Source organism: Neophocaena asiaeorientalis, unplaced genomic scaffold (genome assembly GCF_003031525.2).
Source record: "Neophocaena asiaeorientalis asiaeorientalis breed wild unplaced genomic scaffold, Neophocaena_asiaeorientalis_V1.1 scaffold242, whole genome shotgun sequence".
Taxonomy (NCBI): Eukaryota; Metazoa; Chordata; class Mammalia; order Artiodactyla; family Phocoenidae; genus Neophocaena; species Neophocaena asiaeorientalis.
Window position 1 is genome coordinate 478,689 of NW_020172451.1, and position 16,467 is coordinate 495,155.

The window sequence follows — 16,467 nt, forward strand, 5'->3', positions numbered from 1 at the left end:
TCCGCCAGCTACAGCTGTTCAAGCACGAGATGCAGCACTTCGTGAAGGTCATCCAGGGCTACATCGCCAACCAGATCCTGCACGTCACCTGGTGTGAGTTCCAGGCCAGGCTGGCCTCGGTGGGCGACCTAGAGGAGATCCAGCGCGCCCATGCCGAGTACCTGCACAAGGCTGTGTTCAGGTGAGGCGCGGGGACTCACCGCAGCCCCCGCCCGCCCTCGCAGGGGCCTGCTGACGGAGAAGGCGGCGCCGGTCATGAACATCATTCACAGTACCTTCAGCCTGGTGCTCAAGTTCCGCAGCCAGCTCATCGCCCAGCCCTGGCGCGGCCCCGAGCACCCCAACTTCGCCCTCCTGCAGCAGTCCTACAGCACCTTCAAGTACTACTCCCACTTCCTCTTCAAAGGTGACCCTCCCCTGGGGCCGGGCGGGGCCGGGCGGGGTGGGGGCGGGGCCGAGCTGCTCACCGACGCCCTCCCCCCAGTGGTGAGCAAGCTGGTGAACCGCGGCTACCAGCCCCACCTGGAGGACTTCCTGCTGCGCATCAACTTCAACAGCTACTACCAGGACGCCTGAGGCCTGTGCGGCCCCGGCGGGGGTGCCTGCACTGCAATAAAGGTGCTGCCCGCCCCACTCACGCCTCTCTCTACCGGGCGGGTCCTGGGCCGGGGTGGGGGCAGAACGAACACACGGAGGCGACCGAGGGAGCTGCCAGTTTATTTAGGGGCTGCGTCCCCCACCAGGCTGGCGAGGTGGGCGGGGGCTGCGCGTCCACCGGCCCCCTCTGCCGAGCTGAGCCGTCCTGGCGCAAAGCAGTCCGTCGCCGGGAGCAGAGCCTGGGGGCTGGGCGGTGCTGCCGAGTCGGCATCGGGCAGAGACGGGTCAGGTCCTGACTGGGCATCTCTGACGTCACGGAGAGACGGGTGGGGCGGGCGCCACCTCGCCTCGTGGACTCGTGGGCTCGGGCCTCGGGGCTCCTGTGTGGAGGCCTCCGAGGCGGTTACGAGGATCACGTCACACACAGCTCCGCGGCCCAGAGCGGGGGCTTGCTGCTGTACGAGTGCCGCCGGCTGGCTGCCCCGCCGGCCTCCCCACTGGCCTCCTCGGGCTCGGCGGCCTCGCAGGCCTCGGCGGCCACCCCCTCCCCACGGTAAGGGGTCTCCAGCAGCTTCAGCACCCGCCGCACCTGGAGGAGAGCAGGGGGTGCGGTGTTTGTTGGGGCCCCGCCTCCCCGGCAGCGGGAGGGGACCAGGAGGGGAGGGCCGGGCGGGCCGCTTGCCTCTGAGAAGTCTCCGCTCTCGGCGGCCTCGATGGCGCCCTGTGCGACGTAGTTCCTCAGGACGTACTTGGGGTTGTTCGCGTGCATGACGCGCACGCGCTCGGCCTGCCAGGCAGCGGTGTCGCCGGCGGCCTCCCGATCCTTCTCCAGCCGGGCTCTGGAGTCACACCCCAGCCGAGCATCAGCAGAGCAGCCCCGCCCCGCGGCCCACTGCTCCAGCCGCGACTGCCGCTCCACGCGCTCCAGCTCCCGCGCCAGGCTCGCCCGCGTGCCGATGAGCGCCAGAAGCTGCGGGTTCGACTGCGCCAGCATGAGCATCATGGACAGCTGCCTGCGTGGAGCGGGCGCGTGAGGGGCCCCAGGCCACGTCGTCCCCGCCGCTGCCCCGGCCCCAGCCCCACCAGGGGTGAGCCTGGGTCCGACGGATGCAGCAGACGTGGGACCGCTACCAGCCGTCCGCCCTTGTTCTACCGCAGCCGCCGCAGGCTGACCCGGGCCGGCCCCGGCTCCCTGCCGGCAGCCACACATCCAAACCCAGGACCCAGTCCCTCTGGGAGAGGTTCACTGCTGCCAGCTCCTCCCACAGTGATCACAGGGCTGGACGCTTCTCCACCTCTGGGGGCAGGGCAGCCCCTGACACCCGCTTCCCCAGTTCCCCTGGCTCCATGCTCAGCAGCTCTTGCCAGCTTCAGCCCCTCCCCGCACTGCTGCTAGATGCCTGTTTGGCACGGGACGGGACACGCTGGTGACGGGTTTTGAGCTGCACCCTCAGGACGTGACACGATGGCGCAGAAAGCCCGGTCTGGCTGGAGTCTGCGGGCCCACACCCAGGCTCTTCCTGGGGAGCCTCCCCAGAGCAGAGCCCACCGTGCCCCAGCCTGTGCTACCTGGCCTCCCCTTTCCTGCGTCAGCATCTCCATCCTGTCCTCTGACCAGAGGGCCTCAGGGCCACAAAGCCAGGGCCTGACCGTCCGTCCCACTCCTGGGAGTGGAGCGGCCGCCTGGGCACTCTGTCTCCAGCATCCTCCCAAAGGCTTCGTTCTAAACGTTCCTCCGTTCCTCCCTTTCCGGAAACAAATGCTAGGGAAGCAAGACCCCAGTACCCACCGGGGATCCATCTGGGGTCGGAAAGCGAGCCTCAGCTCCTCCAGGGAGGCACACTGAGCGGTCAGCGCGGACAGGAACTCGTCCAGGTCCCGAGACTCCGGCCCGGCGGGGAAGGAGCTCAGCAGGTAGAAGGAGTTCGTGAAGTCAGCACCTGGGACATGCAGCTGCTCAGGGCACCGTCCCGTCACCAGCGGGCCACACGTGTTCATCCGACACGTGTGCGGTGCCCTGCTCGGTGTCAGGCTGGGGACTCCTGAGCCCGCCCCTCAGTCCTCCCAGCTCAGCCCCCACTCTGAACCTGACGAGTCACTCAGTCTCTCAAGGCCTCCAAGCCTGGCTTCTTCATCTGTAAGATGGGTAAATACAGCGAAGGCACCGAGGCCGGGCCTTGGCCCTCGTCACTGTCACGGCAGTTAGCACCTCCTGCTTCAGGAGCTGCAGGGCCGAGACGGCACAGGACGTGACACAGACAGGCGCTGGGAGGGCCTCAGCGACCTGCTAAAACACTGTCACGAAAACCCCCAAGGAAACATCCAAAAAACAAACAGACACAAGGGAAGATGAGAAGGAAAACCAGAAGGGTATGCTGCAAAAGATCGCCTAAGCAGGAGAGCAGTAACAGAGAAGACAAAGGACAAAAATGGTGTAAGACAGAAAACAAAAGAGCGAAACAGCGTAAGTCCTCCCTTATCAGTAATTACTTTAAAAGTAAATGAATTAGGGAATTCCCTGATCCAGTGGTTAGGACTCTGTGCCTTCACTGCTGAGGGCACGGGTGCAATCCCTGGTTGGGGAACAAAGACGCTGCAAGCCAAAAAAATAAAATAAAATAAAATAAATGGATTAAAGTCTCCATTCGAAGAGCAGAGACTGGCAGAATGGATTAAAAAAAAACCCAAACGTGATCCAACTACAGTAAGATAACTCGCTGTAGACTCATAAGTCAAAAGCAAAAGGATGGAAAAAATATCCCATGATTTGCATACTGATAGTAACCTGAAGAGAGCTGGGGTGGCTACGCTGACGTCAGAAAAACAGACTTTATGTAAGAACTTGACAAAGAGGAGCATTATGTATTGATGAGTCAGTTCAGCAAGAAGATGTAACAATTATAAACATGCACCAAACAAGAGCCCCCCATACACAAAGCAAAGACTCGCAAAACTGGAGGGCGAACAAAACGTTTCAAATCAACTACACTCCAATTTAAAAACAAACAAACAAACCTGAAGGGTGGACTCGAGCAGTTCTGTAAGAGTTGGGACGTCACCGCCCAACACGTGGACAGAAGGTCAACGAGGAAACAACGTGAACAACAGACACGACACTCCACCCAAGCTCTCAGATGCACGTTCTCCACGGCAGACCACGTGTTGGGCCATAAAACCAGTCTTAATACACTGAAAAGACCCGTGTCTTCTGCAACCACGATGGCATGAAGTCACAAATGGAAGGACGACTGGAAAATTCACAAGTAATGTGAAAATGAATCAACTACTGGGTCTACAAAGAAATCACGAGGGAAATTAGAAAATACTCAGAGGTATGAACCAAAAGCAGCAGTGCTCAGAGGGAGGTTTATGGCTGTAAATGCGCTAAAAGAGCAGCTTTTCTCTCATCACCAGAAAAAAATAAACTTGTAACTGTGTGATGATCATTTCACGTTATATACATACAGCAAACCATCATGTCGCACAACTGAGACATATAATGCCATACGCCAGTTACTTCTCAGTAAAAAAAGATTTCAAATCGATAATCTAATCTTACATCTAAAGAAGTAGAAAAAGAACTAAATAAGACCAAAGTTAGCATAAAGGAAGGAAATGAGATTAGAACAGAGATAAATGAAACAGAGAAAAACAAGAGAAAATCACTGAAACCAAAGTTGGTTCTTTGAAAAGATAAGTAAAACTGACAAAGTTTTAGCTACGCTAAGAAAGAAAAAAAGACACAGGTAATAAAGGAAATAAAAGTGGCGACGTCACTGCAGACTGTACAGAAATAAAAGACTGAGAAAACACTATGAATAATAATTTAGATAACATAGATGACACAAACTCCCAGAAACACATAAAGTACCAAACCTGACTCAAGAAGAAATAGAAAATCTAAATAGTCCCATAGCAAGTAGGGAGACCGGAAACTTCCTAACACAGGGAATGTCAGGACCAGACAGCTTCACTGGTGAATTCTACCAAACATTTAAAGAAGAATTAACACCAGTCCTTCTCAAACTCTTCTGACAACTAGGAGGGAACGCTTCCTAACTCATTCATGAGGTCAGCACTGCCTCGATACCAAAGCCAAACAAAGACAGCACAAGAAAAGAAAACCACAGACCAGTATCCCTTGTAAATACAGATGTAAAAGAAACCTCAGCAAAACACCAGAAGGAGCAAGCAGGGTTTATCCCCAGAACGCAAGGTGTGTGTGTGTCCCCTGCCCGAATTCATATATGGAAACCCAGCTCTGCAGGGCGATGGTATTTGGAGTGGGGGCCTCTGGGAGGTAGGTCACGAGGGTCGTGCCCCTGCTCCCTACCCTGCCGTGTGAGGACAGCCAGAAGGCGGCACCCTGATCCTCGACCCCCAGCTTCCAGACCGTGAGAGGCAGTTTGAACTAAGACAGGACATGAATGAGGAAGTAAAACCTGGTGATCACCTCAACTGAGGCCCAGTGTGAAAACACCCAGTGAGGGACAGAAGGAAACATCCTCTACTTGAGAAAAGCCACGTGTGCACAGGCCAACGGCTCGCATCACACTCGTGTGAGACAGAGCTTTTTTCCCCAAGAGCAGGAACGGTAAGTGACGCTGGCTCGGCCCCTTCTGCCGCGCAGAACCAGGCGTCCTAGCCGGAGCGGCGCCCTGGAGAGGATGGGAAACAGGAACGCAGAGACACAGCACGTCTGTGCTCACAGCAGCGTTATTACGCATGGCGGCCACAGGGTGGAACAGCCCAAGTGTCCAACAGACGAGGGACGAGCAGAAGGCAGGCCACCCGCACAGCAGGGATGACCACCGGAGGATGTCGTGCTGCGTGGGGTGAGCTAGACACACGGGGAGAAGAGCCTCATGACCCCCTTGCCTGAGGTCCCTGGAGGAGGCGAGTTCTTAGAAAGCAGGCGTGAGGTCACCAGGGGTGGGGGGAGGGGCCGGGGAGCTGGTGCTTCACAGGTGCAGATGTCCGTCTGGGAAGACGAGGACGTTCTGTAGACGCGGTGATGGTTGCAAGACAAGGTGAATGTGCTTAAAGCCACCGAGATGTGAAAGGTCGGTCTCACGCTGTGTCACCACAGCGTGGTGAACGCGCCCTACCCACACTCACCCGTCAGGTGCATGGTCTCCAGGAGCCTGGCCACCAGGGCGCTGTCCTCCTCCCGCTCAGCCCGCACGAGGCCCAGCTTCCAGCGCATTTTCTGCAAGTAGTGCCTGCGGAACTCGGCATCGAACTCCTCCGCCAGGATGGCCTCGGCCAGCTCGAGGGGCAGCGCGGGGTCCAGGGCCTCCGCCAGCTTCTGCAGGTTCCACTTGCACACCTCGGGCTGCCTGCTGTACGAGTAGCGCCCGGCGGTGTCGGAGGCGTTGCACACGTGGTCGGGGTCGTACCTGCCGCGTGGGGAGAGCCGCGAGCTGCCTGAGAGGACCTGCCGAGCGACAGTGCAGGCCCCGGGTGGCCGCCGCTCCACTGCCTGTCCCACGGGGCCCCGCAGCCTCTAGAGCAGGGGAGCCGCACTCCAGCGCGGCCCCCGCGGCCCCCCCTTCAACCCACTCTCCACCCGGGAGCCGAGAGGGTGCTGTTTAAAGTGCTTCTGTGCTCAGAATCCTCCAGGGATTCCTGCTCTGGGGATGGCTGGCTGACCGGGCCTTGCCGAGAATTAAACACCGAACAAAACATTAACAAGAGCAGACACACAGGCCTGCAGGTCCTTCCCGCTGCCACGTGCCTCCCCGCCAGGGCCCCCTGGCACGCGGCGGGATGCCCACCTGTCCAGGAAGCCGAAGGGCCCGTAGTCGATGGTGAGCCCCACGATACTCATGTTGTCCGTGTTGAGCACGCCGTGGCAGAAGCCCACGCACTGCCACTCAGCCACCAGCTGGGCCGTGCGCCGCGTCACCTGCAACAGTGGCACGGGACAGCCGCTGGGTGCTCCCCTCTGCCCCCTGCCCACCGGGCCAGCGGTGCCTGACCGTGTCCTGTCCTGTCAGCTGACGCTCAGCTGTGGGCAGAACCACCAAGGATGGTTAAGAAGGGAAAAGTATTTTGGATGAGTTGACGTGAGTGGCTCTGTTCCTCACATACACCCCCTCTCTCTCATATACTCACTGTCTTTTGGCTTTTATCCAAACCAGAAAAGTCAGGGAACCTGGACATTCCCATGACTCAGGCCCCGTAGGATGACCATGTGGAAACAAGGGAGGAAGTTACACATTCTCAGGCGAGAACTGCCCAGGTCCAGATGCTGTGCCCAGGGCCCCGCCTCGCCCTGGGCTGCAGGGAGAGGGGCTCAAACAGCCCCGCTGCCCAGCCCAGGGTCTGGCTGCCAGACCTGCCGCCCCCTATCACCCACGTGACAGACGAGAAGCAACAGTGCGGCTGCAGTGGGCTCCGAGGAGTGACACGTGCAGGACAGTGGCCTCCGGCCCTCAGGCCGACCCCTCGCCCTGCTGCCTGTCACTGGCTGAGGCTGCACCACCTCCCACAACTGTGACTGTCGTGTGAGACGACGCCTAAGAGTTCTCGGCGAAATGGAGAGGCCAAGGGGTGTGTGTTTGGGGCCACCGTGAACACAGGCCCCACGCGGGAGGCCCAGCACCCACCAGCCCTCATTCCCTCCCAAGCTCTCCACGTGGCCCCTCGATGCTGCTCAAACAGTGACCTGGGGTCTGTCCCAGGACCCCGACCCTCAACCGTATCTGAGAAGTTGCCCCTGGGCTAAGCCAGCGGGTGGTGACTCAAGAGGGCCGGGCACCCAGCGTCTGCCCGCGGCGGGGCAGCTGCCACCGACCTCCCGGAAGAAGGCGGCGTGTCTCTGCACACTGTCGCTGGCGTGAGTGGCCTGGATCTCGGGGTAGAAAGTGCTGATGACATAGTCGAGCATCTGCACTCGGATGTCGTTTCTCCCCACGCTGGGGCCTGCGCGCCCCGTGTGCTCGTCCGAGGACTTGAAGATCTCAAAGGATCCGAACCTGGAGGGAAGACCCGCGTTGACAACAGGTTAAATGTGATGCCTCCCCCTCACGAGTAAGGAAGGAGGGAGGGTGCTGCTAGCCCTCGTGGCGGGGCGGGGGGGACAAGCCACCAAACGTAGCTGGCCGTTCAGTGACTCAGGCAGACACAGGGCACTTCCCGGGGTGCACGGGGCCGGGACTGCCACGGCCGCCCTGCAGGGACGAGACAGGTTCTGTGTCCGGCCTCCCAGACCGAGGGATGCGCCCATCACCGGTGTCCTGTAGTGGGGTGAGCCGCAGGCTCAGTGGTGGGGCAGTTATACCCCCAGGGGGCGGGCTAACGTCCGGAGGCATTTTTGGTTGTCACGATGGGGGTTACTACCAGCAGCTCGTGGGTGGAAGTCAGGAACGCTGCCTGAACGCCCTACGAGACACAGATCAGCCCACGGCAAAGACGACCTGGTCCAAACGCCACTAGTGCAGCTGTGCCCGGAGGCCCCGGGTCTCCCAGGACGAGGCCAACGCCTGCCCCGACACCTCCACCCCCGGAGGACAAACGGAAAGCTGGTGACAGCTGACGCACAGGGTCGGCCTGGGTCACCTGACCCCGCCAGACGGCCACAGCCACCTCCTGGCGACTCTGGGTTCAGGTGGTCAGTACTGAGCACCTGACACCAGACAGCGTGGTGACGTCGAGGACTGACAGGCCCCGCTGGAGACGGCAGCCAGGAGGCCTCCAGTCAGTGAGCAGGGGCCAGAGGACGCGGGCACACCAGGCGTCACGGCCGCTCGTCCAGCAGCACAGTGAGGCCGTTTTCTTGGTGCATCTTACGGAGCTCCTGGTCGTGAACTCCAGGTCCACAGCTCTGGACACACCGCCCCAGGCCCTGCACCCTGGCCGGGCAGGGGCGACACAGGAGCACGAGGACGGGCGGTACCTGAGGAACGTGGGGGCCACGCGCAGCACGACCGCACACTGCTCGGGCCTGGGGTTGCCGTCGTAGAACACGTCCCGCTCGACGGTGGACTGGGACGTGATGCAGGCGCCGGCCCGCGTGGTGGGGACGCCCAGGTGGAACATGGCCTCGCTGCACAGGAACTCACGGATGCTTGAGCGCAGCACCTTGCGACCGTCGGCCTGTCTGGGGTCAAGCACAGAGGTCACTGCTGGGCTCCACTCGACACCAAGGCATGGTCACAGAGGGAAGGGGCCGGGAGAATGCCTCCTAATGGCTTTTTAAAATCAACCCATGGGCTTCCCTGGCGGCGCAGTGGTTGAGAGTCCGCCTGCCGATGCAGGGGACACGGGTTCGTGCCCCGGTCCGGGAGGATCAGAGCGGCTGGGCCCGGGAGCCATGGCCGCTGAGCCTGCGCGTCCAGAGCCTGTGCTCCGCAACGGGAGAGGCCACAACAGCGGGAGGCCCGCGTACCACAAAAAAATTAAATAAATAAAGTAAAATAAAAACAACCCACGAGCAGCTCTGACATCACTGTAAAGAGAGTCTGCTTTGGACGATCCCAGGTGCTAAGCCCCTGACCTCCTCCAGGTCTGGAACCACAGCGCAGGGTGCCTGGCCCGCGGCAGGAGGCCAGGTCTACAGAGAAGTCAGGGAAGGCCACTCCCAGGGTCACACACACGCTCGCAAATCCACAATTCTGTTTTTATGAATTTACGTTGTGAACATCCTTTTACAACAGCACAGACACAGAGCGTCACCTGCAGTGGCGGGGAGGACCCCAGTCTCCCTCAGGCAGCTCTGAATCATGTGGGTGTTTTCTTCTTATGCTAAACCTTCATTATTACTATTATTTTAAATAGACTTTCTTTTCCTAGGCAGTTTTAGGTTCGCAGCAAAACTGATCAGAAGCCAGAGACTTCTCATGTACCCCTCCCCCAATATCAACATCCCCACCAAGGGGAGTCATTTGTCACACCTGATGGAGCTACACCGACACGTCATCATCGCCCAGCGTCCAGCGTCCACTGTTTACACCAGGGTTCACTTTCAGTGTTGTCCACTCTGTGGGTCTGACAGAGATCCACCATTACAGTGTCATACAGAACAGTTTCACGGCACGAAAAACCCTCTGTGCTCTACCTGGTCATCTCTCCCCTCCCAACCCCTGGTCTTTTATTGTCTCCATAGTTTTGCCTTTTCCAGAATGTCACAGAGTTGGAATCATACTGTGTGACCTTTCAGATTCACTTCCTTCACTTACTGATACGCATCTAAGTTTCTTCCACGTCTTTTCATGGCTTGATGCCTCATTTCTTTTTTCTTTCTTTCTTCCTATTCTTTTGCTGAATAATATCCCATTGTCTGGATGGGCCAGGGTTTGTTTATCTATTCACCTTGAAGGACACCTTGGCAGCTTCCATTTTTGGCAATTACGAATAAAGCTGCTGTGAACATCCACATACAGGATTTTCGTGTGGACGTGTTTTCAGCTGCTTTGGGTAAACGCTGAGGAGCGTGATTCTTGGATCATGTGGTGAGAGTGTATTTAGTTTGGTAAGAAACCACCACACTGTCTTCCCAAGCGGCCGCACCGTCCTGCAGGCCCAGCAGCCGTGAACGGGAGCTCCTGTTGCTCTACATCCTCGCCGGCACGTTGCGTTGTCAGTGTTTGGGAATTTGGCCAACCTCCTAGGTGTGTGATGGCGTCTCCTTGTTAATTTGCATTTTCCTGATGACACATGATGTGAAACATCTTTTAAAGTGCTTATATGTCATCTCTGTATCTTCTTTGGGAAGGTGTCTGGCAAGGTCTTTCCTCCATTTTAAAATCAGTTTGTTTTCTTATTGTTGAGTTTTAAGAGTTCTTTGTGTATTTTGGATAACAGTCCTTTATCAGATGCGTCTTTTGCAGAGATTTTCCCCCAGTCTGTGGCTTGTCTTCTCATTTCTCCTGACATTGTCCCTCACCGCAGTTTTAACTTTAATAAAGTCCAGCCTATCAATTATTTCTTCATGGATCCTGTCTTTGGTATGGTACCTAAAAAGTCATTTCTATACCCAAGGTCATCCAGATTTTCTATTTTATCTTCTAGGAGTTTTACATTTTTGCATTTTGTTTAGGTCTGTGATCCATTTTTTTGTTTGTTTGTTTGTTTTTTTGCGGTACACAGGCCACTCACTGTTGTGGCCTCTCCCATTGCAGAGCACAGGCTCCGGACATGCAGGCTCAGCGGCCATGGCTCACGGGCCCAGCCGCTCGGCGGCACGTGGGATCCTCCCGGACCGGGGCACGAACCTGCGTCCCCTGCATCGGCAGGCAGACCCTCAACCACTGCGCCACCAGGGAAGCCCTGTGATCCGTTTTGAGTTAATTTTTGTGAAGGGTGTCAGGTCTGTGTCTAGATTTTTTTTTTTTTTTGGTATGTTGATATCCAGTTGTTCCGGTACAATCTGTTGAAAATACTATCATTGCTCCATTGGATTGCCTTTGCTTCTTTGTCAAAGATCCACATCTATGCAGGTCTATTTCTGGGCTCTCTGTTCTGTCCCATTGACCTATCTATTCTTTGGCCAAAACCACTCTCTTTTTTAAAAAAGATTATTTTATTTATTTACTTTTGGCTGCGTTGGGTCTTCGTTGTTTCGCGTGGGCTTTCTCTCTAGTTGTGGCGAGCGGGGGCTACTCTTGGATGTCGTGCACAGGCATCTCATTGTGGTGGCGTCTCGTTGCAGAGCACGGGCTCTAGGCACGCGGGCTTCGGTAGTTGCAAAACCACACTCTCTTGATTGCCGAAGCTTTATGCTAAGTCTTGAAGTGCGGTAGTGTCAGTCCTCTGACTTTGTTCTTCTCCCCCAGTATTCTGAGGGCTATACTGGGTCTTTTGCCTCTCGATATAAATTTTAGAATCAGTGTGTCAATATCTACAAAATAACTTGCCGCGACTTTGATTGGGATTGCATCGAATCTATAGCTTGAGTTGGGAAGAACCAATATCTTGACGATACTGAGTCTTCCTATCCATGAATGTGGAATATCTTTACATTGATTTAGTTCTTCTTTGAGATCTTTTATCAGTTTTGTAGTTTTCCTAGTAGACGTCTTATATTTTGTTAGATTCACACCTAAGTGTGAACGCACACTTAGGTGTGAATCTAATTTTTAGGATTGCTAATGTAAACAGTATTGTTTTTAATTTCAAATTCCACTTGTTCACTGCTGGGATATACTAAAGTGATTGACCTATGTAGTAACTGTATCCTGCAAGCTTGCTATAACTGCTTATGAGCTCATTTTTTGGTCAGTTCTTTGAGATTTTCTACATAGATGTTCAGCTGCAAACAAAAACAATTTTTATTTCTTCCATCTCGATCTGTATGCCTTCGCTTTTCTTGTCTTGTTACATTAGCTATAGGACCTCCAGGGATGTTGAAAAGCAATGGAAAGAGGGAACATCTTTGTCTTATTTCTAATCTTAGTGGGAAGGCTTTGAGGTTCTCATGATTAAGTAGATTTAGCTATAGGTTTCCTGTAGATCCTCTGTCAAGTTGAGGACATTCCCCTCTGTTGCTAATTTACTGAGTTTTTACCATGACAGGTCTTGGGTTTTGTCAAATGCCTTTTCTGCTCCAACTGAAGTGATGATGTGAGTCTTCTTCTTCAGCCTGTTGATCTGATGGACCACATTAATTAATTTTTGAATACTGAACCAGACCTGCATACCTGGAGTAAATCCCATTTGGTGGTGATGTATAATTCTTTTCAAACATTGTTGGATTTGATTTGCTAATATTTTGTTGAAGATTTCTTTATCTATGTTCACGAGGGGTTTTGGTGTGTAGTTTTCTCTTCTTGTATTGTCTTTGTCTGGATCTGGTATTAGGGTAATGCTGGCCTCATAGAATGAGTTAGGAAGTATTTCCTCTGCTTCCATTCTGTGAAAAAGAGTGGAATAATTTCATCCTTAAATGTTTGGTAGAATTCACTGGTGAGTCCATCTGGGCCTGGTGCTCTCTGTTTTGGAAGATTATTAATTGTTGACTCAATCTCTTTAATATACATAGGCCTACTCAGATTGCCTTATTTTTTTCTTGTGAGTTTTGGCAAATTGTGTCTTTCAAGGAATTGGTCCATTTCACCTAGGCTGTCAAATCTGTGAGCACAGAATTGTTCAGAGTAATTTTATTACCCTTTTGATCTGCATGATGTCCCCTCTTTAATTTCTGGTATTAGTATTTGTGTCCTCACTTTCTTTCTTAGTTAGCCTGGCTAGAGCTTTACTGATTTTATTGATCTTTTCAAAGAACAAGCTTTTGGTTTCACTGATTTCCTATTTCAATTTCACTGACTCCTGCTCTAATTCTTATTATTTCTTTTCTTTTGCTTACTCTGGATTTGATTTGCTCTTCTTTTTGTAGTTCCCTAATGTGGAAGCTTAAATGATTGGTTTTAGATCTCTCTTCTTTACTAATATATGCACTCACTGCTATAAACTTCCCTCAAAGCACTGCTTTCACCGTACCCCATACATTTGGTGTTTTCAGTTTCATTTAGTTCAAAATACTTAAAAGTTTCTCGAGATTTTGTCTTTGACCATGTGTTATTTAGAAGTATGTTGCAGAATCTCCAAGCATTTTGGGATTTTCAGTTATGTTATTGATTTCTAGTTTGATTCCATTGTGGCCTGAGAACAGACACTGTATGATTTTTATTTTAAAAAATTTGTTAAGGTGTGTTTTATGGCCTAGAATGTGGTCTCTCTGGATAAATGTTCCATGTGGGCCTGAGAAGAATTTGTATCCCATTGTTGTTAGATGAAATAGGCTATGGATGTTCTTTATATCCAGTTGACTGATGGTGTTAACTGAGTTCAAAGATGGCCTTACCAATTTTCTGCCTGCTGGCTCTGTCCATTTCTTTTCTTTTCTTTTTTTTTTTTGCGGTACGCGGGCCTCTCACTGTTGTGGCCTCTCCTGTTGCGGGGCACAGGCTCCGGACGCGCAGGCCCAGCGGCCATGGCTCACGGGCCCAGCCGCTCCGCGGCATGTGGGATCTTCCCGGACCGGGGCACGAACCCACGTCCCCTGCATCGGCAGGTGGACCCTCAAGCACTGCGCCACCAGGGAAGCCCCTGCTCTGTCCATTTCTGATATCTGGGTGTTGAGTCTCCAACAATGACAGTGGATTCATCTGTGCCCCTTTGCAGTTCTGCCAGTTTCTGCCTCATGGTACTCTGGCACATATACAAGTAAGGGCTGTTCTGCCTGCCTGACCCCTTCATGAGTTTGTCACACGCCTCTTTGCCCCTAAGGACTTTCCTTACCCTCAAGCCCACTCCTGCTGACTGGTGTTAGCATGGTGTGCTTCCCTCCATCCATTTCCTGTTTTTTTGTATTTTGGCAGTACGTGGGATGGTTCCCCAACCAGGGACTGAACCCGGGCCTCCACAGTGAAAGCACTGAATCCTAACCACTAGGCCACCAGGGAAATCCCCCATCCATTTACTTTTAATCTACATGTGTCTTCATATTTAAAGTGGATTTCTTATGGACAACATAGAGTTTGGTCTTGTTTTTTAATTTATTGGCCTTTCTCTTTGTTTTCTCTTTCACTCTTTTTCTGCGTTTTGTGGTTTTAACTGAGCATTTTGTGATTCCACTTTTTCTTTTCTCATCAGTTCTCGCCTAGCGTATCAGTTATACTTTTTTTTGTTTTACTCTTTAAAAAATGGTTGCCCTAGGACTTCCCTGGTGGCACAGTGGTAAAGAATCCACCTGCCAATGCAGGGGACACGGGTTCGAGCCCTGGTCTGGGAAGATCCCACATGCTGCAGAGGAACTAAGCCCACGCGCCACAACTACTGAGCCTGCGCTCTAGAGCCCGTGAGCCACAACTACTGAGCCCGCGTGCCACAGCTACTGAAGCCCGTGTGCCGGGAGCCCATGCTCCGCAACAAGAGAAGCCACTGTGATGAGAAGCCCGCGCACCCCAACGAAGAGCAGACCCTGCTCGCCGCAACTAGAGAAAGCCCGTGCGCAGCAACGAAGACCCAACGCATCCAAAAATTAAATAAATAAATAAATAAATAAAAAAAATAATAATTTTTTTAAAAGGTTGCCCTAGAGTTTGTAATATACCAGTTACAACTAATCCAAGTCTACTTTCAGGTAACACTATCCTGCTCCGTGGGTAGTATGAGTACCTTATAATAACAAAATAATCTTAATCCCTCTCTCCCATCCCTTATTTGACTGGTGTCATTAATTTCATTTATACATAAATGCCTCGTTACTATTATTTTAAACAAGCTATTACCTGTTATATCAATTAAGATGAGGAAAAGTAAAGGTTTTTTATTGTACTTTCACTTCTTTCTCTTATGCTCTTCGTTTATGAGGATTCAAGTTTCTGACCTACATCGTTTTCATTCCCTATAAAGAACATCTTTTAACATTTCTGGCAAGACAGGTCAGCTGCTAACAATTTCCCTCAATTTTTGTTTGTCTGAGGAAGTCTTTATTTCTCCTTCACTTTTGAAGGATAATCTCACAGGGTACGGGATTCCAGGTGGGTGGTTTTTTTTCCTCATCACTTTAGATACTTCAGTCCACTTTCCTCTTGCTTCCCTGGCTTCTGAGAAGTCAGATGTAATTCTTATCTTTGCTCCTCTGTAGGTGAAGTGTTTCCTTCCTCTAGCTTCCTTCACTTTTTTTCTTTATTTCTGCCTCTCTGTAATTTGAAAATTATGAGCCTAGGTATAGTTTGTTTTTGTCTTTTGGTGGGGGTGGGGGAGGCATTCATCCCGCTCGGTGTGCTCTGAGCTTCTTGGATCTGTTTGGTGTCTAACATTAATTTGGGGAATTTCTCAGTCATTTCTTCAAATATTTCTTCTGTTTCTTTCTCTCTTTCTCTCCTGGTATTCCTATTACACATGTGTTACTTCTTTTGCATTTGTCCGACAATTCCTGGTGAGTGTTTGGATTTTTTCACTTTATTTTTTTAAACTTTTTTTGCTTTTTATCTTTGGAGGTTTCTCATGAGATATCTTCAAGCTCAGAGATTCTTTCCTCATCTGTGTCCAGTCTAGCAACATGTCCATCAGAGGCATTCTTCACTTTGGTTACAGTGTTTTTGCTAGAAATCTCTAGCATTTCCTTTTCATCTTTTTCAGAATTTCCATCTCTGCTTACACTGCCCATCTATTCTTCTTCTGTTTTATTTATTTATTTATTTAATTTTTGGCTGTGTTGGGTCTTCGCTGCTTCGTGTGGGCTTTGTTGAGGTGCATGGGCTTCTCACTGCGGTGGCTTCTCTTGTTGTGGAGCACAGGCTCTAGGCGTGAGGGCTTCATTAGTTGTGGCACGTGGGCTCAGTAGTTGTGGCTTGCAGGCTCTAGAGCATGGGCTCAGTAGCTGTGGCGCATGGGCTTAGTTGCTCTGCCTGCCCATCTATTCTTTTTTTTTAAAAAGTTTTATTTATTTATTTTTGGCCATGCTGAGCGGCTTGAGGGACCTTAGTACCCCGACCAGGGACCAAATCCAGACCCTTGTCAGTGAAGGCCTGAGTCTTAACCAGTGGACCACCAGGGAATTCCTCTAGTCTCATTTTATTTATTTTAATTTTTAAAATAAATAAATTATTTTTGGCTGCATTGGGTCTTCGTTGCTGTGCACAGGCTTCTCATTGCAGTGGCTTCTCTTGTTGCAGAGCACGGGCTTTAGGCGCATGGGCTCAGTAGTTCTGGCAAGCAGGCTCAGTAGTTGTGGCTCGCGGGCTCTAGAGCACAGGTTCAGTAGTTGTGGTGCACTGGCTTAGATGCTCTGCGGCACGTGGGATCTTCCCGGACCAGGGCTCGAACCCATGTCCCCTGCATTGGCAGGGGGGTTCTTTACCACTGCACCACCCCGGAAGGCCCCCCCCCCTCTTTTTTTTTTTTTTTTTTTTTTTTCTC

General features: G+C 52.4%; 2 protein-coding genes across 2 annotated transcripts in view; one reads left to right on the plus strand and one right to left on the minus strand.

Annotated features, from left to right (window-relative positions):
• Positions 1–1,001, plus strand: part of TUBGCP6 (tubulin gamma complex component 6) — a 21,973-nt gene extending 20,972 nt beyond the window's left edge. The window contains 3 exon segments of the mRNA XM_024737382.1: positions 1–181; positions 225–406; positions 485–1,001. The exon segment at positions 1–181 is cut by the window's left edge and continues 38 nt beyond it. Coding sequence (XP_024593150.1) covers positions 1–181; positions 225–406; positions 485–576 — 455 coding nt within the window. The 3' untranslated portion in view covers positions 577–1,001.
• An 8-nt stretch (positions 1,002–1,009) lies between these two features.
• The window catches only part of SELENOO (selenoprotein O), a 19,696-nt gene continuing 4,238 nt past the window's right edge, over positions 1,010–16,467 (minus strand). The window contains exons 2-8 of the mRNA XM_024737384.1: positions 8,498–8,701; positions 7,397–7,577; positions 6,375–6,505; positions 5,716–5,996; positions 2,387–2,537; positions 1,280–1,610; positions 1,010–1,186 (exon numbers count right to left, since the gene is read on the minus strand). Coding sequence (XP_024593152.1) covers positions 1,010–1,186; positions 1,280–1,610; positions 2,387–2,537; positions 5,716–5,996; positions 6,375–6,505; positions 7,397–7,577; positions 8,498–8,701 — 1,456 coding nt within the window. The remainder of the gene's footprint in view (positions 1,187–1,279; positions 1,611–2,386; positions 2,538–5,715; positions 5,997–6,374; positions 6,506–7,396; positions 7,578–8,497; positions 8,702–16,467) is intronic.